This window comes from Echinops telfairi, unplaced genomic scaffold (genome assembly GCF_000313985.2).
Source record: "Echinops telfairi isolate 266 unplaced genomic scaffold, ASM31398v2 ScPeMD7_7468;HRSCAF=8506_0, whole genome shotgun sequence".
Taxonomy (NCBI): Eukaryota; Metazoa; Chordata; class Mammalia; order Afrosoricida; family Tenrecidae; genus Echinops; species Echinops telfairi.
The window spans coordinates 80,429,256-80,452,695 of NW_022111369.1; the positions used below are offsets into that span (position 1 = coordinate 80,429,256).

At 43.6% G+C, this 23,440-nt stretch overlaps 1 protein-coding gene and 1 long non-coding RNA gene across 2 annotated transcripts in view; one reads left to right on the forward strand and one right to left on the reverse strand.

Moving 5' to 3' along the window:
- Positions 1 to 104: 104 nt before the first annotated feature.
- LOC123520973 lies at positions 105 to 1,954 on the forward strand. Its single transcript, XR_006679485.1, has 2 exons — positions 105 to 540; positions 1,682 to 1,954. It is a non-coding gene; the product is annotated as an uncharacterized LOC123520973 (long non-coding RNA).
- The window catches only part of POLR2B (RNA polymerase II subunit B), a 50,381-nt gene continuing 28,804 nt past the window's right edge, over positions 1,864 to 23,440 (reverse strand). The window contains exons 14-25 of the mRNA XM_004706294.2: positions 19,849 to 20,003; positions 18,939 to 19,137; positions 18,464 to 18,632; positions 9,383 to 9,479; positions 8,418 to 8,512; positions 6,903 to 7,153; positions 6,732 to 6,821; positions 6,372 to 6,479; positions 5,357 to 5,470; positions 4,819 to 4,979; positions 3,236 to 3,431; positions 1,864 to 2,147 (exon numbers count right to left, since the gene is read on the reverse strand). Coding sequence (XP_004706351.1) covers positions 2,058 to 2,147; positions 3,236 to 3,431; positions 4,819 to 4,979; positions 5,357 to 5,470; positions 6,372 to 6,479; positions 6,732 to 6,821; positions 6,903 to 7,153; positions 8,418 to 8,512; positions 9,383 to 9,479; positions 18,464 to 18,632; positions 18,939 to 19,137; positions 19,849 to 20,003 — 1,725 coding nt within the window. The 3' untranslated portion in view covers positions 1,864 to 2,057. The remainder of the gene's footprint in view (positions 2,148 to 3,235; positions 3,432 to 4,818; positions 4,980 to 5,356; positions 5,471 to 6,371; positions 6,480 to 6,731; positions 6,822 to 6,902; positions 7,154 to 8,417; positions 8,513 to 9,382; positions 9,480 to 18,463; positions 18,633 to 18,938; positions 19,138 to 19,848; positions 20,004 to 23,440) is intronic.

Sequence of the window (23,440 nt, forward strand, 5' to 3'; positions counted from 1 at the left end):
CTTTGTGTGTGTGGGGGGGGTGTCAATAAACCCTTTCACGGGGGTCACCCAATTCACAACAGTAGCAAAATTAGTTATGAAGTAGCAACAAAGATAATTTTATGGTTGGGGGAGCACCACCAGAGGAACTATATTAAAGGGTTGTGGCATTAGGAAGGTGGAGAGCCACCGCCCTGAGAGTTCAAAGTGAAATGACCTGTCCAGTTCTTACTCATGCATTGTGACAAAGTGAGGACACATTCTGAGTCTGAACTGCCTGGCAGACCCAGTGTAACAGCTCTGAGTCTCTAACACACAGGCTTGCACTGTGACTTCTGTAACATCTTAGGACTTAGGAAATGACTTCCTTGAACATACTGGGAGAAAAACCATAGATCATCAGAGAACCACTAAAAACCCCTCCTCTTTCACAGTTGTCCCCTCTAAGTAAAGAAGATGCTGGAGAATATGTGTGCCAGGCATCCAACTCCCAAGGACAGGCTTCAGCCTCGGCCAAAATTATGGTGGTGGATTCCTTGCAAGAAATACCGGGGGAAAGAGGTACGTCATAAATCTCTCAGCCATTTGAAAACTGACGACTGATGCTCTCGCTTAGTCCAGAGCCAAACCAGGTCTGGATGGACCAGAGAAGGTATTAACTAGCGGCAGTCATGTTCGCAGCCCATGGCGTTAAGGGCACACTGGGGCAGCACTTGGCTCTGAGAGAACGCAATGCCATCCTGATGACTCAGGTGCTTCCAACGACCTGCACACACCAGATTCAAAACTCAAACTTGACTGGAATCAATTATACTTCCCTCACTTTCCATCTCTCTGGGACATTCTTCCTCTGTGTTGTGCCTACTACACTAAATTCCATTTAAGAGGAAATGATCGTGGGCAGGTCTGGTCCTCCGATCTGAGCTTTGTACGAGGGGTGGAGTAGGGAGGGGGTGGGAAGAGTATCCTGGCAGGTACCCAGTGGCTCCGCCTTCACGTCACTGATGGAGAGGCTTGCTGGTAGGCTCCCAGCACCACCACATCCCAGAACGACTGCTTTGGAGTCAGACGGGTCTATGAAGACTCCGTCTGAATTGGCTTTCACTTAACCCAGAAAGCAGCAGCAGTGTTCGGATGGCTGAGCTGTGGTATGAAAGGAAATGGGAAGTACAAATGTGTTTAAAAGCAAGAGACGAAACCAGCAAGGGAGCGCAGCAACGACGAGCCAAGGCAGGTCTGTCTTGAATGAGCAGGTTGACACTAGAGCATCACTTGGCCTCTCAGGATGGCAACACACTTGTTTGTAAACATGGTCTTCTACTCGTTTCACACGACAAAACTGAGAAAGCCAGAAACCTGGCCGAGAAGGAAAATGCAGATACTGCCCACTTAGAGGGAGCAGGGGAAAATGGTCTGGCAGCGCCCTGCTGAATGCAGGCAGTAGACAGGGACGACGTGGAAAAGCACAGCAGTGTGCATGGGGCTTTGGGTCCCACACGTTGCCCTGTGCTGTGACGTCGTCCCTACACATGCACACCAGCACCGCAAGATGCAGACATCACTCTGGCCTGCCACTTCTACAATGACTCATCTCCTCTTTAACAGCTTCCTTTGTTTGGAAATGCAAAATTATCTCAAACTTACGGCGCTGACCATGTCCACAGAAGCAACTCAGTTTTCTCTTTTTTCTTTTTGTGAACAGGTGAAGACGCTAATGCATAGCCTGCAAGAATGTGTCTGTCTGTCTGCGTCGCTGCAAGCAGCCATGGAGAACTACAGCCCCTGTTCTTGTCTAATCACATTTCTTTTAACCCAGTTCACCAGCACTTTCGTTATATTCACTGATTTTACATAGAAAATTACCAAGTAAAGAGAACACTCGAAGACTATCTACAAAAATGTATTGTTTATTTACAAACCAAAGGGAGACAAGCATGCATACAGTACTACAAATAAAATGCTCTTCCACACAGTACAACATGTGCACCGTGGTTTTCTTTTGCTTTAAAACAAGGCATCCGAGAAACGAGGCATGAAAAATATTTACAAGTAGTCATCTTGCTGAGGGTTTTTAAAAGCTAAACGCTCATCATGCGAGGTGCAATGCTCATCGACATAAGTTCCTGAAACAGAAGTTTGCACGCATAGGGCATTCGCACCAAGGAAATCTGAAAAGAAAGAGCAGATAGTAGTTAACAGAGTGACCCCGAAGTGAGCACACTGCAGGGCTCAGAGACAGGCCATGGATCGGGTCTACGGGGGTGGGTACACTGGGGGCTCCCACCACCATCACATCCTAAAACGACTGCTTCAGCCATTGTCCTCAGTTAAACTTTGTTAGATCAACTGTTTAAAAATCCTTGTAAACGTATTATTGTTCCAGTAGATGAAACACACCCCACTTTCATGCCCTCCCCCCAAATCGCTGCCAATGAGTCAATTCCAGTTCATTAAGAACCCTATAAAAGAACTCACTGTCACTGAATTGATTGCAACTCACAGTGACCACTATAAGTCAGGGTACAACTCCTCTTAAATCTTCACGGGCGCAGAAAACCTCATCTTTCTCCCATTGAGCTGCTGGTGGTTTTGAACCCCGCTACATCCACCAGAGCGCCCAGAGGCCCTTACAGAGCACAGGAGAGTGGCCCCTGAGGCTCCCAGGGCTGTCATCTTCACAGAAGCAGGCGACCACGCCTGTCTTCTGCAGAGTGGTTGGGGATTCCAACAGCCAACCCTGCGGTCGGCAGTCAAGCATATAACTGCACCACACAAGGCACTCGACTCTCTACAGGGTTGCTCCAAGTCAGAATCACAGAGGTCACAGAGGACGAGGTCACCACCCTCCACCAATTTGTTGGGGTTTTTTTTACAAATCAAGTTTAGTTTTTTCATCTTGTTCCTCGTGAAATTAAGAATCTTTCAGAGGTATGCTCTCAAAGTTGCGAAAATGCCATGTTTGACCGAACCAACCCCCATTTTCCAAAGTGGGTGATATAGAATGCTGGGGGCACGGAACGAACGGGGGTGGGGGGTGGGGGGATGGCCCGGGGGCTGCAAGGTGGCTACCGACACTTTATCCTGGATTACGGGCTACCGTGCAGAAGGTTTCCACTTGGGGGGAGGGGGGGTTGAGAAACTTTCTTTCTTTCTGAAGAGGAGGCAAAAAAAAGTTGGGAACTTCCAACCTAGACTGGTCAGGCCAAGAGCGCCAAGCCCGCAGCAAGTCTCAACTGCCGGTCAAGGCCACACCCACCTGGGTCTTGTTGCGGCAGCCCCGGCACTCGTAGGTGTGGGTCCGGGTGTTGGCAATGGCCATGATCCCACACAGATTGCAAACATGGACCTGATACGGGTCTGAGGCCTCGAACAGCCGCTCTCTTAGGAACTGGGCTGCTCCGTGGGCAATCTGACAGTCTCGCTCCATTTCTCCAAACCGCAGCCCACCATCGCTGTGAAGGACAAAAAGTAAAGCCGAGAATGTTTTGTGCTTCTTCTCTATTATAAGTTATAAGCATTACCTACACTAGTGACACGGGCGGGCGAGATCACACTGGTCCAGGAGAACCAGGCTCTAGTTCTTATGCCCTGCCGTTCGCGCTAAGTGGAGGAAAGAAGCTTTACAATGAGTTGACAGGTTAGAAGAGCCTCAAATGAAACAGGTGCATCACAATCTCGGGGGTGACACGTAATTTTCCTCATGAAATACAATGAAGGACAGAGTATGTGCACTGAAGTAGGGTGGGTGCCATAAAAAAAAGGACTTCTTAATACTAAACTGGTCACCTTTCGATACAATGTTTGACTTTAAAACGTAACTGACAGACCACCTATGGCACACCTGGCTGACTTGACAACAAACAAACTACGCCCCTTACTCCAAAGAAGACAATTTAAAGTCTTCCTTGACAATGATACAATGTTGTACTTTCAGGATTTTTGAAGACTTTTATTTGCCATCATGGCAGCTTGATAGCTGTTCCGGAATCATGGCACTGGTGGTCATGCCAACAAATGTGCCCCGCCCCCCCTTTTTGGTATAATGAAATATGTGAACATTTGAAAATCTGTACCTCAATTAAAGGAACAAAAGCTTTCTAAATGGCCAATTAAGGTACTATAAAGTGACTGCGGTAGATAGCTATTCAAAGTGCTAGACAGACCAGTGAATATGAATACAAACAAGTACCAAAAGTTCAAAAACTTTAATAAGTACAAAAATATCCCATATTATAAACTAACCTTTAAAAAGCTAACACTTGTCAAAGTTTTTGTGAAGCCTCAACGAATATCCACAATTATCTGAAAAGGTTATTTATTCCTCCCTTATCCAACCAGGTCAGATTTTCCTCATGTACATCAGCCAAAATAATACACATGTATGGAATGAATGCAGAAGCAGATAGAAGAATCAAGACATAGTTTAGTGAGCCAACTCATTAAAGAGATTCACAAAAATGTAAACCAAGGCTATTCCCTTCTTAAATATTTACTTGAACATATTTCCCATTAGAAATATTGTTTAAGATATAATAGGTTTATAGTGTATTTCTTAGTACTCAATTTGTTTTAGTTTTTAATATAAATGCTAATAGGTATAACTTATATAAACAAAAGTTCCTTGGGAGGCCTAGGATCAAAATATTTGAGAACCTCTCCCACTGAAATATTTACAGAAGAAATACGATGAAGCTAGGGAGTGCTGCCGGGGGAAGATGGGTAAAATAGCAGTTGTCACAGGTTAATGATGATGGGAGTGAGAGGTGACTATGCCCTCCTATTTCCATGGTCTACTTTCTCCATAATAAAAGACTGGCTGATGGTGATGGCAACTCTTACCGAGACCGGCCCTCCATGGGCTGCCGATTGAGGATCTGAATAGGCCCTCTGGCACGAGAATGAATCTTATCATCCACCATATGCTTCAGACGCTGGTAGTAAGTGGGGCCGATGAAAATCTGTGATGTGATCTTTCGGCCAGTGAACCCATTGTACAGGACCTGGAACAAACAGAGACTGTCAAGGACAAGCTTAAAAAAAACAAGTCCTAAGAATAAATATATGCACATACTGTATGAGGCCCTCCATATAAAACTCAAAACAGGCCAAAATAGCCTACAGTTAGAAGCCAACGCAGTGGCTGCGTAGAAAGAGACGGTCATACGGAGCTAGGGGCACGTGAACAGACTCCGGCCCAGAGAGGGCAGGTCACTGTTTCCCGTCACAAGTATGTCCACTTTGTGAAAAGTCATCAAGCAACGCACTCATGATTTGTACACATAGTTCATACTTCCATGAAAGGCTTAAAGTGTTTTTAAAAATGGAAGTACAGGCAGACCTAAAAAATGCAAGTACCAAATGACTGAGTGGCAGATACCTCGTTTCCTCGGAGATGGTAGCCATACTCAGATAAAAGGTTGGAAATCTTCTGCACGTTAACCGCATCATTAAAGGGAGTGGCGTCACCAATCTCACCCTTGTTCGCTGAGACCTTTGAAAAACAAAGTTTAAATACATTTTGTCTCCACTTAAATTACACATCAATAAAAGGGCATTCAGTGAAAAATAAATAATACAAGGGAGGATTTTAAACTTGAAGTCCATGTATGGAAAGCTGTTGTTATCAAAAGGTCTATTTAACATCTCGCACAAACGATTTAAAGCAAACTAATCAGCTTAAAAGGAAAAATAACTCCATTAAAGCATTTTTAAATACAAAGCTGTCCATAGGGCTGGGCACAAACAGTTAAGTGTCCCAAATATTTCAACAATTTTAAGAAAAGTAACATTTTAACACCCTACATCCATAGTGGCTTACACATTCAACAGCTAACTGCAGTTCAAAACCACCAGGCTGCTCCTCGGGACAAAGATGATGCTTTCCAGTGAAGAGTTAAATAGTCTTGGAAACCCAAAGGGGCAGCCGTCCCCTGCCCTACAGGGGCTCTATGAGTGGGGATTGACTCAGTGCCAGCGAGTTTGTGTCTAATGCCAAGCCATCCATGTTTTAGATTGCAAATATTACACACAAAAACAGGAAACCTCCCCACTTAAGGTACACACATAGTTGGTGATATAAATATAAGTTAATAAAGTTCATGCTGAACTATCAATAAATTCTCCATTAATAGGAAAGGTCCAGTCAAATGGATAACTGTGTATGTATATACCGATTAGATGTAATAATTTTTTTTTAAATTTGTGACTTAGCCATAACTTTGCAAATTTCTAAAATAAATAAGCATAATTGGGACTATCGGCTAAGGAGAAAATAAATAAAAAGTGCACTTTTTCCAAAGGCCCTTGACTTGAGAATGAGAGAAATCACCCGCCATCATTTTTTAAGAAACATCACTTTGGAGCCCATATATTTTTAATGGGAAATGTCTTACCTTGCCTTGAAGACATTCGATCAAGTGACCGATGGTCATCCGAGAGGGGATGGCATGGGGATTGATGATGATATCGGGGGTGATGCCTTCACAGGTAAACGGCATATCCTGTAAGGAAAGTGCACAAGAGACTTCGGGAAACTTCACTGACACTTAGCTATGACACAAAGAAACCTGAACTGATCCCACAAAAAACTTGTGCATGTTCTACATCATGGTACGTCTGTCTCATGCTTATCAAATGCTAAAATTAAGAGTCAAGTCCTTGGATCTTAATTAAATTAAAATTAAACAAATTTTAATTTAATAAAACACTGAAAAAGTGTGGGGTAGAGATGAAGGAGGCAAGAAGACACCTACCTCTTGTCTATACTGAATACCACAAGTACCCTTTTGACCATGTCGACTAGCAAACTTGTCTCCGATTTGTGGAATTCTAACAGAGCGTACCTGAAGTCACAGGAAAATGGGTCAGCCGAAGGGAGGTGGTTTACTTTCTGTGAATAGCGATGCGTACAAAGCGGTACTCACCCTTATTTTACAGAATTTATACCCTTCCTGGTTGAACGTCACCATCACCTGGTCCACAATGCCCGTCTCACTCGTTCTCAGGAAGGTGCTGCAGTCCCGCTTGGTGTAGCGCCTATTGGTGCTCTCCAACTCGTCTTCATTTTCAGGCAAGGTGACAGTTTTGCCTATGATGACATCATCTCCTGAGACACGAACCCCAGGAGCGATCAGGCCGTCGTCATCGAGCTTGTCATAAATGGCATGCCTCATACCTGCACAAAACAGACGTGGAGCTTGCTGAAGCAGCATTACCAGGGAAAAAGATTCAAAGCCTTGATCATTCATCAGTACTGAGTCAGAGAAAAGCCACAGGAATCTCTCAACACCAGAAACTGTGTTTGGGAATAATGTAATTCTCGCATTCTGAGTATTACAAACTACTCTGAACTCCGTAATACCAGGGTCTATAAAGAAAAAGCACCCAGGACTAAGTATTAGATATTGGAGTTCTCCTAGGACAGACACTCTTGGATGATTTTGGCTAAGTGTGCTACACCAGCTTCTGATCTCTATAGTATATGAAAAAGAAAACAAAATGTCTGCCCTCCAAACACATACTCTCAGAGAACGTTCGTATTTCACGTAATAGTCAATGAACAGCAATTCATTACTACACACTACCACCAACCAGAAATGGCATTAACAGGAAAATGCCTTAAGGAAAAGAACACGTTTGATTTCATGCAATGATATTTCCCTTTCCCTAAGAGTTCTAGCAGATGCCCCTTTCTCTAAAACAACTTACCACTCCTGCTGAATATATAGTTAAGTGTTTTTAAAAATAATTAACTAGAAAATTTTAAAGGATGTGCTTTCCACAAGAAAATCAAATATTGTAATGCAACAAATATTAGAGTTAAACCACAGAGTTAAGGAGGCAAATTACAGAGAGCAGTTCCATACAAGTGTATAAACTAAGGGACACAGTACAAGTGAGAGTGAGGCTCTGGGGCGTGACCACGAAGTTACGGACGCTCTCTGACTTCCTAGATCTCCCACTCAGTGAAGGACGTACCGGGAAGACAGGTCTAATCCACAGCAAAACTCAAACTCACCACCATCGACTCTATGACAATTCTACAGCAAGTCACTCCTACATGCAGATACTTTCAGCAAATGTCCTCCCATGTTTCCTTGAATACAAGCTCTTCAGAACGACCTAGGAGCCTTGGCGGAGCAGCACTTAAGCACTCAGTAAGTGGCTTAACCCCACCAGGCCCTCCATTTGTTGGAGAAAGATGAGGCAGTCGCTCTGTAAGGCTGCAACCGAGAAGCCCACAGGGGCAGATCTACTCTGTCCTAGAAGGTCACTCTGAGTCACAATCGACTCAATGGCAGTGGTTTCCTTTTGTTAAGAATGACATAAAAATGTATCACAGCATGGCAAAAAAAGGTAACAAAACCCAGCAAGATTCATTCGGAAGGCCATTCAAAGTCATCTTCGATGTCCACAATTTCAATGTCAGCTTAACTTACCCTGGCATGTTTCACGTGTGGGCTTCTCAAAAACTTCTTCTTGGTCAAATCCTTTTTTGGACTCTTGTTCCTTGTAAGACCGATAGAAAACAGACCTACAAACAAATGGTTCTGAAGGTTAATTTCGGTTTTCCTTTACTAAAAAGGCTTAGAATGTAGCCATGTTCATTTCATTGCTATTTGGGAAGCACTTTAAGCCATGAAATTGAGACAAGGCTAACATTAAGGATCTAACTTAAACGCCCAGCGCTATCACACCAGCCACAGGTTAGTGTTTGCCCCCTAAACTGACACCTCCGGAGTCCCCTAATCCCATTTACAACCACCACAGGTGTGCCTGCATTGTCCATTGCGGGGCTGGAGCTATAAAGCTGTAAGGTCTAGATGCAGCCCTTCTTCTAAATCCCCGATTTTTGAAATTAATCTTCATATGCCAATGATTTGAGATCAATCTGTTTGAAATTAGCACACTAAAATGGAAACATATTACAGAAGGAAAAAAAGAATAAAGAAAACTAACTTTAAAAGTGTTTCTGAGAGGATGGGTGTAATTTTATTCTCTAGATGCTTTTATGTTACTTAAGGGCAAACATTTAGAAAGCAGGGTTGGCAGTGAGCAGGAACCAACTCTAGGCAAGCTCACAACAACGGATGCAAGCACATTTGCTCACAATCGTTTGAAAAGGCTCCTGCGTTCGCATCCGAGAAGCCCTGACAGACGAGAAGCCGGGTCCTCAGTGGTCTGTGGCCGGGGATGCCCCTGCCTTCTGAGCATCACCCGCGCCGTCTGGTCACCGGAACGTTTCAGGAAGGGAGGCAGAAGAGCTAACATGCTATCTGCTGTTCAAGCACCATGCTGTCCAGTCTGACCTTCAGAACCACCGAAGAGCTTGGACACATACAAGTCAAGCTGATCCTGATTTGTAAAGGTCCTGTCTCCAATGAGTCCATGCTTTGCGACTGACCTGAAAAAGCCTCGGTCAACAGCCGAACGGTTCATGATCACTGAGTCTTCCTGGTTGTACCCTGTGTATGAGGCGATGGCCACAATAGAGTTGATACCTGCAGGGCATGTAAGAGCACACACTGAAATGTCAGCTGGAACACAAAGAAAACTGCCCCCTTTAAAATAAAGGTCATCTGATCCTGTGTGCCGTGGCTATGTGGACACTGTATTACGGTCACTGCCTACCCCTCCATCCAGAGCCATCTGTGGAGGCCATTACTCTGCTGGCTAAACACTTCATACCAGCAAATCCCAAGATTACTCATTCCCAATTGCCCATTCTTGTAAACAGTGACAGTAGGTTACATGCTGGACTGCTAACCACAGGGTCAGCATATGAAGCGACCAGCCTTTGGGAGGGAAAGGATGGGGCTTTCTGCTCCCATAAAGATGTATAGCCTCGGAAATTATCAGGGAGGTTCTAATACCCTGTCCTGTGGGGTCACCCTAAGTCACGATCAATGGCACAATCGACATGCAAGTCATCTCACACTGACGAAGTGCTTCCCCAAACCAAGTTTCCTAATCCCCACCGCAGCCCTGTGCCCTAACAGGGTAGAAAACATCACCAGTTGCATAAATCAGAAAGAACAATCTATCCACAATCTCAATGTCACGAAGCAAAGGGACCAGACCCCAGCTCCTCCATCTCCTGCTTCCGGCGGGGCCTTAGGTTTGACCCTGGCACTGGCCTGTACCCTTCCCCGCCCAGCTCCGATTCCAGGAGGTAATTCTCTGCAACCCATAACCCTTATGCCCTGGCCCGTTCCCTCAAGGAGCTGTGAAGCAAACTACTTGATGCACCGGGTTTTCACTGCCTGATCTTTGACTACCTCCCACTAAACGAAGAATGCCTGAGTCCACATTTGGGACGAGAGAAAACGTGAGAAAGCACTTAAGAGAATGAGGAGCAATTTGGCATCATCCTGATAGCGCTCCCACCAACCAACGGGGGCATCAAAGCAAAGGGAATGGTGGTGCTGGAAAACAATGCTCAAGAGTAAAACCAAGGGCTAACAAATGCTAAGTCCACATCAAACAAACAAGTACTACAGGTCCCTAGGGGTCTGAGCGGTTTCTGCTCCGTCGCTATATCGTAAAGGCTGGTGATCCCAGCCCACCCAGTGGCCCCACGGAAGAAAAGGCCTGGCAATCTGCTTTCCTTAAGAGCTGGACGACAGCTGTCCTCTGTAACACAGGGTCACCACGAGTCGGAGCAGACGCACCAGTAAGCAGCATCAAACAGAAGAACAAAAGACTACAAAGTAGAAACCTGCAGACACCAGAAAACGGACAGCATGTGCCCCTTCCCATGATGCCTTCACGGAGCTCACGGCATTGTGCGCGAATACTGCCAACCACCATGAGCAAAGAACCAAACAAGCCAAGCTCACTGCCACCCAGTCGATGCCGACTCAGAGAGATCCCACAGGACAGATAGAACTGCCCTTGTGAGTTTCCGAGACTACGTCTTTACAGGAGTACAAAGCCTCATCTTTCTCCAGAGCCACTGGTGGCTTCCTAACTGCTGGCCTTGTGAACTGTAGCCCAATGCGTAACCACTACACCACCAGGGCTGCCTGAGCAAGTAGCAGTCAAATCCAGGTCAAGAGACAACGTATAAAGTAACTAGGACCTGAACATTTCAAAACTGCCAAGACCAGGAAGAAGGAAGGATTAAGGAACTGCTCGTGACTGAAGTAGACTATCAAGACATGGGGCTAAACGGAACTCATGATTCTGGGTTCAATTCCAGACCCATAAGACATTATAGAGCTAAGTGACAATATCTGAATTGGGGATTAGATTAGTAACTATGTTAATCTCCTAAATGTGATGGCTGTACTGTGAAGAATGTTTTCGTTTCTAGGAAACAGCCAAAAACGTGGCTGCTTCGTGTTTGCACCTTCCCCTCGAATGCACTGTCCAGGAAGGGGAGAGGGGATAAAGCAAATATTGCAAAACTAGGGAACCTAGGTGAACAGCTCTGTCCTAGGATTTCCTCTACATTTGGGAAATTCTCTCAAAATAAAAAGGGTATTTTGTTTTACCTTGGGCCTTTTTCCTCCTTCATATAACCTGTGTCAGGCATGAAGAAAGAACATGCAGCCCTCGCCACCACGCCAGCACCACCTCTCCTCAGTCCCATCTCAACTCAAACCTCACTGCCAGCGAGTCCGCTCACAGCCACCCTGGAAGGCCGCCCACAACTGCTCCAGTAGGCTCCCGAGACTGTACTTCTCTCCGGGAGTAGAAAGCCTCTTCTTTCTCCCTTGCAGCAGCTGGCGGTTTCTAACTGCTGACCTTGTGGTTACAAACCCAATATGTAACCACTATGCCTCCAGGGGATAAACATTTTATTTCCAATCCAATACTTTCCCGGCATTTCTTCTTAAGCCTTAAAAAACATTATCTAAATGTTACAGAAAACCCTGCACAGCAAGCACAATTCAAAGATAAGAGCATAAAAATGTCGCTGACTTAACAGCCTTTGTTATCCTTGACAGGAGTAGCCTCTTCAAAAGTAAGTGAACTAAATCTATGAGAATCTGCTACCAGAATGTGGGGGCCCCTGTCACAGTAAACAATTTAAAGCAGTAGCATACCAGGCAAACATTCTAAAAGGGGCTGATCAAAGCCAGAATTATACTAACAATACAAGACGTTATGAAGGATCCAAAAGACTCCGCTATGGCCTGTAATATTCAACACTCAGTCCCTTCCCCCTTCTCTGCACCATCTTACCTACTGACCGGTCTACACGCCTGCCTGTCCTACCAGCCACTTTGCACACCCCTTCTTCTGACTCCCTTTTCGGGGAGGCCTTAGCAATGGTGCCTATGTTGCAGTCTGTCTCTGATCCTTTTCTCACGCCCAATTCTCCCACAGCAACTACATAATAATCTCTAGTTATTCACATTAACTTCATACCTATAGACATCGCCTTCTTCCAAACCACGTTTCAACTCACTGCTGGGAGAACACTTCTTAGCAGTCACGGCCACAACTCAAAATCAGCATGTCCCAAACTGAACTTCCTCTCTGCCCACTACAACTTACGATGCACTCCTCTCTCTTCAGTCACCCACGCCGCAAACCCCAGGGGCACTTGGCTTTCCCCCTTCCTTCTCTGGATGATTACACATGCAAGCAGTCACCAAGTTCTAGCCCTCACCCTCGTGTCAACAGCAGCACCTCCCCTCTCCTCACCGGCTGGCTGCCATCGAGTCAGTTCTGACTACAGCGACTCTCGACAAGAGAGCAACCCCCGCCTGTGCCATCCTCTCCTCTGCTGAGTGCAAACTCACTGTTTCAACCACACTCTCTCCGGAGGGTCCTCCTCTTTTTCTCTGACTGGGCCCTCTGTTACCCAACGTGCTGTCCTTCCCCAGGCACTGGCCTTTGGATAGTGTGTCTAGAGAACACCAGCTGGTCCCCCCACCCCCACTTCGAAGGAGCACTCCACTCCGGCTGTACTTCCGAGGTCGAATTATGCTTCAGTGAACTGCTGAGACTCCAGGATTTTGTCTACTTTTGTTCATTAACTTTGTCCTTTTATTAAACTTCATGATAAATTAACTTGTCTTTGCTGTCTCCCTTTATAAGTTAGGAGTTAATGTGACCTTTATTGAAATGATCTAAGTAAAGGGGAATATTAAATATGATCAAAGGAAAATAAATGAGTACAGATTTTTATCATTTAATTATAATTTGTTTGTTTTAGTAACCGTATGATTTGTTTTCATTTCCTCAGCAGTAAAAAATAAAGCAAATCATTAGCTTGAAACTCCAGGCCAGAGAACAGGAATATTAAAGAGTAACTAGACCATAACTTGTTCTTTGAGTCCCAGAAAAAAGCAAGATATATTGACCACTGTGCTGTCACCGGGAGAAAGACAGGGCTTTCTACTCCAGTTAGTCTTGGAAACCCACAGGGCAGTTCTACCCTGTCCTATAGGGTCACCATGAGTCAACATCAACTCAATTGGAGTGAGATTGGTACTGTCACCAGTAAGCATGAGGATGCCAACCAAGGAGCAAAAACAGCACAGGAAGAAAAAATGGCAAACCCGACCAACCTAGTTACTATAGTGATACTTAGTAAGTGACACCCTGCAACTCAGTTACAAGATAACTAATGATCCTTCTCCACACCTCTCTCCTTAATTAAATGTATAAAAATCACCCCCCTTCTTTATCCAAGGAGACAGAGCAAGCTACCTCCTTTGCATTATCAATCTTGCCAAAAGCCTGTCTCTGAACATTCTAGTTTTACTTTAGCTCCTGTTTGGGGAGCAACGTTTCTTCTACAATGTCTGTTCTTCTGGGAACCCATGGGTATAGTCATTAGTCTTTGGCCAAACCCTAACTCAAAGGCACGAGTTCAGCTGCAGCTTTCCTTACTGTCTAGCTTCCACACGTGAGGAGACTGAATATGCCACGGAGGAATGGATCAGGCACATCTCACTCCTTAAAGTGACGTCTTTGCTCTCTAGCACTTTAAAGAGGTCTTGTGCCGATTTGGCCAATGCCATACAGCTCATGATTTTCCTAGCGCTGCTTCTCTGGACTTTATGAATCCAAGTAAAATTAAATTCCTGACTTCAACCTTCTATTCACTGATTATGCTGCTACTGCTTTCTGGTCCAGCTGTGACTTTGGTTTTCTTACTTTGCATCACACTCCATACTGAACACCACATTCTTTGCTCTTCACCCATTAAGGGCCTCAAATCCTCCTGGCTTTCAGCAAACAAGGTTGTGTCACCTACACATGGCAGGTGGTTAAATACCATAGTGAATGATGGGAGGAGTGCGGAGTGGAGACCCAAAGCCCATTAGTAGGCCACTGGAGAGCCCCTTGCAGAGGGGTCTTGGGGAGGAGACGAGCCAGTCAGGGAGCGACGTAGCAACGATGAAAAATACAACTTTCCTCTAGTTCCTAAATGTTTCCACCCCGCCCCCACTATCAAGTCTTGCAAGTCTGGCTAGCACAGAGGATGTACACTGGTACAGATAGGAACTGGAAACACAGGGAATCCAGGGAGGATGATCCCTACAGGACCAGCGGTGTGAGTGGCGATACTGGGAGGGTAGAGGGAGAGTGGGTAGGCGAGGGAACCAATTACAAGGAACTATATGTGACCTCCTCCCTGGGGGACGGACAACAGAAAAGTGGGTGAAGGGAGACGTCGGACAGGGCAAGATATGACAAAATAATAATTTATAAATTATCAAGGGCTCATGAGGGAGGGGGGAGCGGGGAGGGAGAGAGGGAGGGAAAAAATGAGGAACTAATGCCAGGGGCTTAAGTGGAGAGGAAATGTTCTGAGAATGATGAGGGCAATGAATGTACAAATGCACTTTACACAACTGATGTATGTATGGATTGTGATGAGTTATATGAGCCTCTAATAAAATGATTTAAAAAAAAATCCTGATGCCATGTTGCTCTTTATAGAGTAGAGCTTTCTCAGATTAATTGCTCAGCACATAGATTACTTTCTGATAGTCAACGGGAGGATTAAATACATATTCTGTGACCTGGGACGTTAAGACTATTGAAATAAAAATCTATATGCTGAGTGAGGTATAAATACATATTCAAAACAAACCTCTTACATGGGACAGTGGAAGACGAAAAAATAATAATTTATAAATTATCAAGAGTTCATGAGGGAGGGAGGGAGAGAGGGTGGATGGGCGAGAGGGGGGAATGAAGAGCTGATACCAAGGGCTCAAGCAGAATGAAAATGTTTTGAGAATGATGATGTCAACAAATGTACAATGTGCTTGACACAATGAATGTATGTATGGATGGTGATAGGAGCTGTACAAGCCCCCAATAAAATGATTTAAAGCAAAAAAAACCCTCCAAATTACCTCCATCTAGTCTGCCCCAGTAAGAGCTCTGGTAGTGTAGTGGTTACACCTTGAGCTGCAATCTGCATGGTCAGCAGTTCAAAACCACCAGCAGCTCTTCAGGAGAAAAGACTAGGCTTTCTACTCCAATAAACAGTTGCAGTCTCGGAAACCCACAGGGGTCACTATGAGTCAGCACTGACGCGATGGCAGTGAATTTGGCTTTAATCTGCCCCAGCAGTAGGTGAGTACCCACCATTTCGTGAACAGATGTAATTATTATGTGGTGTGTTGTAAAATTTGACCCGACACGGTAGAGCCAGGCAAACACGAGAGGCCTGAAGGGCCAGGAGGTGGAGAAATCAGGAAGGTGAAGAAAATAAGAGCCTAGGAAGCAGAGCTGACCCAATCCCAAAGGATAACCCATAAGGTCTGTGGTCTCAAAAGGTGGTGCTACAGCCTCTTAGTTTCCAGGAGTTAGAACTCGGTTCCAAAGTGTAGGTGGATCACCAGGCACAAGAGTCAAGGGGTGGAACCAGTGGAGGGGTCTGAGGGGCCGGCTCCAATCCCAACTACTATGTGGACACCTGCCCCTCCCCCCAGAAGAATTTATTTCATAGGACGGCATTGAAGCTGCAGCTCCGGGATAGGGACATATCTGATCGGAGCACAAGGGTGCAGATGAAGGGGGAGGAAGAGAGAGTGGAGTGCATTCTGGCCCAGCAGGCCTGGAGGATGATGTTCCTGATGGCCAGCCCCACTATGAGACATGACGTCCCTCACTGACCCACAGCCCTACAGGGGACAATACCGGAGACACAGTGTGGGAATTGCGCCCGATCTGATCCCGCCACACCAAGGCAAAAACACTAAGGGGGTGCAACAGAACAGAGCAGCGAGGTCCCCAGAGAATATGCTGAAGGTGGACTTTGGGGCCAGGGTGTGGTGCCCCAACAGACTGGACTGGAAAACACTCCTAAAGGCCAATAAACAGCCCTTGAACTAACCACAAGTTTTTCTTTCTTGTTGTGTTTTGTTTTGTTTTTTTGTCATTGATTTGTTGTTGTTGTTTTGTTGTATATTGTTGCTTGGTTTTTCTCTGTCTTGCTTTTGTGCATGTTATTATCTCCGCAGGTCTGACTAAATAAGATAGGCTGGATGAACAATCTGGAGGAGAAAACATCGGGACCGAAAGTTTCGGGGGGACATGGGAGAGGGGGAGGTGTGGGGAAAGGTAGTGGTGTTAACAAACCCAGGGACAAGGGAAGAACAACTAATCCAAATTGGTGGTGAGGAAGGTATAGGAGGCCTGGTAGGGCAGGATCAAGGGTAACGTAACCAAGAGGAATTACTGAAACCCATATAGACTGAGCATGATAGTGGGACAAGAGGGAAGGGGAAATAAAGGAAAGAGCTAGGAGGCAAAGGGCATTTATAGAGGTCTAAATAAAGGTATATACAGTACATATGCAAATATATTTATATATGAGGCTGGGGAAATAGATCTCTGTGCCTATATTTATAGGTCTAGTATTAAGGTGGCAAAAGGACATTGGGCCTCCACTCAAGTACTCCCTCAATGCAAGAATACTTTCTTCTATTAAACTGGCATTCTGTGATGTTCACCTTCCCGACACAACCGCTGAAGACAAAGCAGTGAATAAGCAAATGTGGTGAAGAAAGATGACAGTGTCCAGCTATCAAAAGATATAGTGTCTGGGGTCTTTAAGGCTTGAAGTTAAACAAGCAGCCATCTAGCAAGAAAGCAACAAAGCCCACATGGAAAAAGCACACAACCCGTGTGATCACGAGTTGTCAAAGGGATCAAGTATCAGGCATCAATGACCTAGAACATACATCCATTTTGAAGTGAATGAGGGAGGTTACAATGGAGACCTCCAAAGCCCATCTGTAGACAATTGGACATCCCCTCACACAAGGGCCACAAGTAAGGGATGAGCCAGCCAGGGTACACCGATGTACAGCACCAACGAAAACACAACATTTCTCTGGCTCTTTAATGCTTCCTTATCCCCCCTCCCCGCCACCACTATCATGACCCCAGTTCTATCTTATAAATCTGACTAGATCAGAGCATGCACACTGGTACAGATAAAAGCTCTCAACACACAGAATGCAGGAAAGATAAACCCCTGAGGCCCAATAATGAGAGTAGCAATACCATGAGGATAAGGGAAAGGTGGGGGGAGGGGGGAAAGTCCACAGCAATGATCAACGTACCATCCACCACCACCACCCCTCAGAGGGGCAAACAATAGAAACGTGGGTGAAGGGAAACAGTAGATGGGTGTAAAACTATGAAAACTAAAATAATTTATAAGTTATCAAGGGTTCACAAAGATGGGAGGGGAGATGACGGAGGGGAAAAATGAGCTGATACCAAGGGCTCAAGTAGAAAGATAGTGTTTTGCAAATGATGATGGCAACATATGTTCAAATGTATTTGATACAATTGATGTATAGTTTGTTATGAGCTGTAAGAGCCCCCAATAAAATGATTAAAATTTTAAAAAGAACTAAATGAACACATCCACTTGTGGCGTTTCTGTTGTAGCAGCACTAGAGAGCTCTGCAAAGAGAAAGGCCCTCAAGGAGATGGACTGATACCGAGGTGCAAACACAGCACAACTGTGAGGATGGTCCAACCCACCCCACTAGCAAAACGGGCTTCGTAAAGTGCTCTTCTTATGACTGCCTGACTGTCCTCACTTTCCAATTAAAACGCAATCTTCAGGTTCCCTCCTCAGGATGATACCAATCGTCATTTCTATATATTGATATTGCAGCCACACTAAACTGATTATGACTAATGGCTGGTCCCAAAATTGGTATCATGCCTTTCATGCCTCTAGGCCCCATGCTCAAATCATCTCTCAAATGCAAATACCCTTTCCCTGACTTTACTCCAGTTTAAAACGCCACCTCCTAACTGAAAATGCTGCTGGATTTCCCACAGGAATCAATCATCTGCTTCGCCGTGTTTCTACAGAACTCTAACCTGCCCAAGTATTTTCTCACACTAACCTTTTTATTTCGTTGAGTTTGAGTTTCCCACAACACAGTAACTTCCTTAAGAGTAGGGCTGTGTTGGAATGCAAGTGCTCAGGAAAGTGTCCAAGCACTGCAATCTTAAAACTGGCTGCAGAGACGGAACATACCTGCTGGCAGCTCTCGGAAGCGCAGATATTCCATAGACCGTGTGGTCACAAGTGGCTTTTGAGGATAATAGAGAACGTGGGCGAGTGTGTCCATGCGAACGTGGAAATTGGTGATATAAACTCCCATAGCTTGCTTACCCATAGCAGACTGGTATGTGTTTCGAGGAGACTAATGGCAGAAGAGAAAAGCAGAATCAATGAAACCCTAATTCCCACAAGGAAAAGACCCCACAAAAAATTACATTCACCACAAATGCAGGAGGTGAGGAGCTTGGGGGGGTTTCCCTTAAAAATAAGTAATGATCGTTTGACATAATCAATCATGACTTTAGAAACAACCCAGTGCATGTCAAATCCTGATTCTGCAGACGTACATCGTCTTTTCATTAAAAGACTTCCTCTTGGGAAGAGATCACAGATTAATCTTTGGTTTTCTCTTTTATTTACAGATCAAAAGATACAATGTGTTACCAACCTGGTTGTGGTCTGGAAAGGGAATAATAGATGCACAGACACCAAGGATCATTGAAGGGTGAATCTCACAATGCGTGTACGTGGAACAATATGCAACTTCTTTCTCCTGTAAATCATCCGGGGTCATTGCAAGCATCACTGTTTCTTCTTCTAGGGTATCGATATATTCTACTACCCCACTGGCCACAAGATCTTGCCAGCTTGGGGGGGAAAAAAAAACAAAAACTCTATTTTCTCATTTTCTAATTAATGCCCTCGGCCACCTAATTTAAAAAATACTCTTAACTTGTGTGCACTAATGTGGAAAGAGCTCTAAAATATATTATTCCTAACAGTGGAAAAATTAAACAACTAAACTAAACATTAAAAAAACTAAACAACACATATAAACTATGGTCTCATAGCCAATATTATTAGCTTGTTTTGCTTTATTTTAAAGAAAACGTATTTGTATGTGAAAGGTGAGCATAGAATACAAAATAAAATTGATATATTCCAAAATGTTAATAGCACTTACTTTTGAACAAGGGAGTCTGAATTTGTAGATTATACAAATTTATATTAGATGTTTGAATTATTTTACAATAAAAGTGTACATATGCACACAGCAATAAAATAAAATTTGCAGGTTCAATTTATTATTAGATTTCTTACTATGTTTTAATAAGTCACAAAGACTTCCTTAGCAAATCCTTACAAATCTCTCACTTGATAACAACAAAAATAATCACAGAAAACAAACGTGACTGCAAATGGCCATGAACTCGTGGTGAAAATGTCATAGAATAGTAGCATAACCTTGTTAGTACACTGGAAACCACTGCACTGCATCCTTTAAACTGTAAATTCTATGCTATATGAATCATCTCAATTTTTTTAGTGCACACATGTTTCTCAGTGCAAGTTCTTACCTGTAATTGTTATACTCTCTCTCTTTCAACTGGTCAATATGCCTCTTCTTCAAAAGTAGCTTTTGTTTCTCCACAATCAGAAGTGGTCTACAAATACGGCCTGCATCTGTGTAGATACGAATCTCCCTCTCTCGAATATCTCTGATCATAGAAACCTATACATAAAAAGACAAAACAGTCTCATAAAATTCTGTGTTCTCCATACCATTCAAGCTTATCTAAAAATATACTAAAATTACTGATAAATTTCAGGACCAACCAATTATCAAATAAGATGAGCAAATCAGTTTAACATTCTAGAAACTATAAATTATCTTGACCCTTTATGATTTTTTACAATATTTTATTGTGTTTTTGGTGAATTTACACAGCAAAATAGGTTCCCATTTAACAATTACTACACAAATTGCTCAGTGATAGTAGTGATGTTTTTCATAGTCTGTCAACATTCTGGTTAACTGCAGTCTACTTTTCAAATCCAGCACAAGGGGGGGCTTCAAAAAGTTCATAGAAAAATTTTAATATCTTTTCATTTCATTTATCTGTGAACATTTGGAAGCTCTCATACAATGTCTTATACACCAATCAAGAAATGAATTGCCAAAAAAACACAAAAGAAATGAATTGCCAACTAAAAAAAGAAAGAAATTAAATGCCAATGAACTGGAAAACTGAAAGAGTGGTTGATATTTCCCCCAAAGTGTACTTTTCAAAAGTATTTGGGACCGTCTATTTAAGAGTTGGAATTACTTCATAAAGGCAAGGATTTGGGCTACTTAGCTTAAAAATAACAACAAACAAACAACAACAAACCATGAAAACGGTAAAAAGCAGCAAATTTCCTAAAAGCAGAGTCAAAAGCCAAGATAGAAAATCTTTCAAGTTCCTGGTCCATTTCCTTTCCCCAGAAAGCAGTCAAATGAGTACTGCCTATGAAGCAAAATGCCATGCATTGTGTTATACAGTCCCAGAAAAGGCACTGCTTCCAAACGCTTTCCCTGAATCCTTAAAGAGCAAGCCTTCCTATTAAAATCTAATTCGCTGGTCTTAACCCAGTGGTTCTCAACCTGTGGATCACAACCCCTGGGGGGGTTGAATGACCCGTTCACAGGGGTTGCCCAATTCATAATAGTAGCAAAATTACAGTGATGAAGTAGCAACGAAAAAAATGTCATGGTTGGGGGTCACCACCATATGAGGAACTGTATTAAAGGGTCGCGGCCTTAGGAAGGTTGAGAACCACTGTCTTAACCAAACCAAAAACCCAATTCCCTGCCAAGGAGTCAATGCTAACTCCGAGTGGCTCTATAGGACAGGCTAGAACTGGTCTTCTGAGTTTCTGAGAATGGAATTCTTTACAGGAGTAGAAAGGCCCATCGCCCATCCGTCTTTCTCTCGCAGAGTAGCTGGTGGTTTTGAACTGCTAACCTAGCAGTTAGTAGCCCAATGGGCTCCTCTGAATCCTTAAAAAACAAACATCCCTAATAAAATCTAATTTGCTTGACTTAGCAGAAATATTTGAAATGATCTGTGTCTCCTCCATGGCCAAATGGCATCCTCATTCTGAAGAAACCAGCAAGCTTCATTCAGCAGCTCAAGCTACCTACTGCCAGGACAGCTATGGAACAACTCCACCCAGAGACTAAATTTATGAAAAGGCTCCTAGGTTCTAAAGAGTACTATACTTCTTATTAAAAACAAACAAACTACACACAAGCTTCCCATTTAGAGGTTCCCCAAATCACTCTACAATAAATTATTTAAAGCCCAAGGACATAGGGTCCATTAAAGTTTTGCAATAATGGCCTACTACATGTTGGGCACTGTAGCCAAAGCTGAAAATGCTAAGTCTCTTTCAGACACAGTCCCTGTGGTGAATGGGGGAGGGAGACAAATCAACAGTTACAAAGTGGTAGCAGTAGTCTACGAGAGGTATGTAAGTTACCCCTGAGTCAAAAACTAGGGCCTCCATCAAGCTCAGAAGCAACAAAGCCCACATGGAAGAAGCACACCAGCCTATGCAACCACGAGGTGTCGAAGGGATCAGGTGTAAGGCATCATCAGAACAAAAAATCTTACCATAGTGAATGATGGGGGGAGTGCGGAGTGGAGATCCAGAGCCCATTGGTAGGCCACTGAAGATCCCCTTGCAGAGGGGTCTCGGGGAGGAGATGAGCCAGTCAGGGTGCGATGTAACAATGATGAGAAATACAACTTTCCTCTAGTTCCTAAAAGTTTCCTCCCCGCTCCCACTACCATGACTCGAATTCGATCTTGCAAGTCTGGCTAGACCAGAGGAGGTACACTGGTACAGATGGGAACTGAAAATACAGGGAATCCAGGATGGATGAGCCCTATAGGACCAGTGGTGTGAGTGGCAAAACAGGGAGGGTAAAGGGAGAATGGGCAGGAAAGAGGGAACCGATTACATGGAACTGTGTGTGACCTCCTCCCTGGGGGACAGACAACCGAAAAGTGGATGAAGGGAGACGTCCGACAGGGCAAGATATGACAAAATACCCATTTATAAACTATCAAGGGCTCATGCGGGAGGGGAGAGCGGGGAGGGAGGGGAAAAATGAGGACCTAATGTCGGGGGGTTAAATGGAGAGAAAATGTTTTGAGAAACGATGTACAAATGCGCTTTACACAATTGATGTGTGTATGGATTGGGATAACAGTTGTATGAGCCCCTAATAAAATGTTAAAAAAACAAAACAAAAAAACTAGGGCCTCTCTGCTTGAGGAAGGATTGGAAGAGCCAAACTAAACTTCATTAGGTCTAGAAGGGCCCAGTTACTGCATAAGCATGTTACAATTTCCCTCCAAATCTATTTTCATTTAGGCAGGCTCCAAGTCCCCAAACACTTCAATATTTAACTAAACATAAAACAAAACTATTATAGATATATCACATTTCATGAATGAAAACAAAGAATAAATCAAATTGGATTATTCCCTTTTAAAAAGCACTCTCAGCTTTAAGATTTAAAATTATTTTAAAAATCCACAATCCCTACCTAATTCACAATAAAAAAAACTCATTAAAAGAAAGTAAGAATTTTTTTTTTGAGTTCTAAAAGTACATGTCAAAAACTTTAAAAGTATAGCTAAAGCATTAAAGCAAACAATACTTAAAGTAATGTGATGCATAACATCTCCTCAGGTACATCCAACCACATGTATGTTCATGGTTCCAACCCCCATAAAACTTATTATATTAAAAGTTCCAGATGTACACAATTGTTCATAGTAACATACATTGAAACAACATAATTATGATGTTAAAGATATTTTAGTGTGTCTAGAAATGTTTCCTTAATATTTCTGATGCATAAAAAGGTACCCACTCACTGCCACTGGGAAATCACAGAACTGTTTCTTCTGGTTTCCAATACAGTACAGTGAACCCTCGTTTATTGCGGTTAATCGGTTCTAGACCCTACTGTGATAAATAAAATTCCGCGAAGTAGGATTCCTTATTTGTAAATCAAATATTTTTGTAGTTAGAGCATAGAGGACATGAAAAAACACCCTTTAGTCACCATTACATTCATATTACCCAATTTATTAAACGAAAAAGGGAAAATAC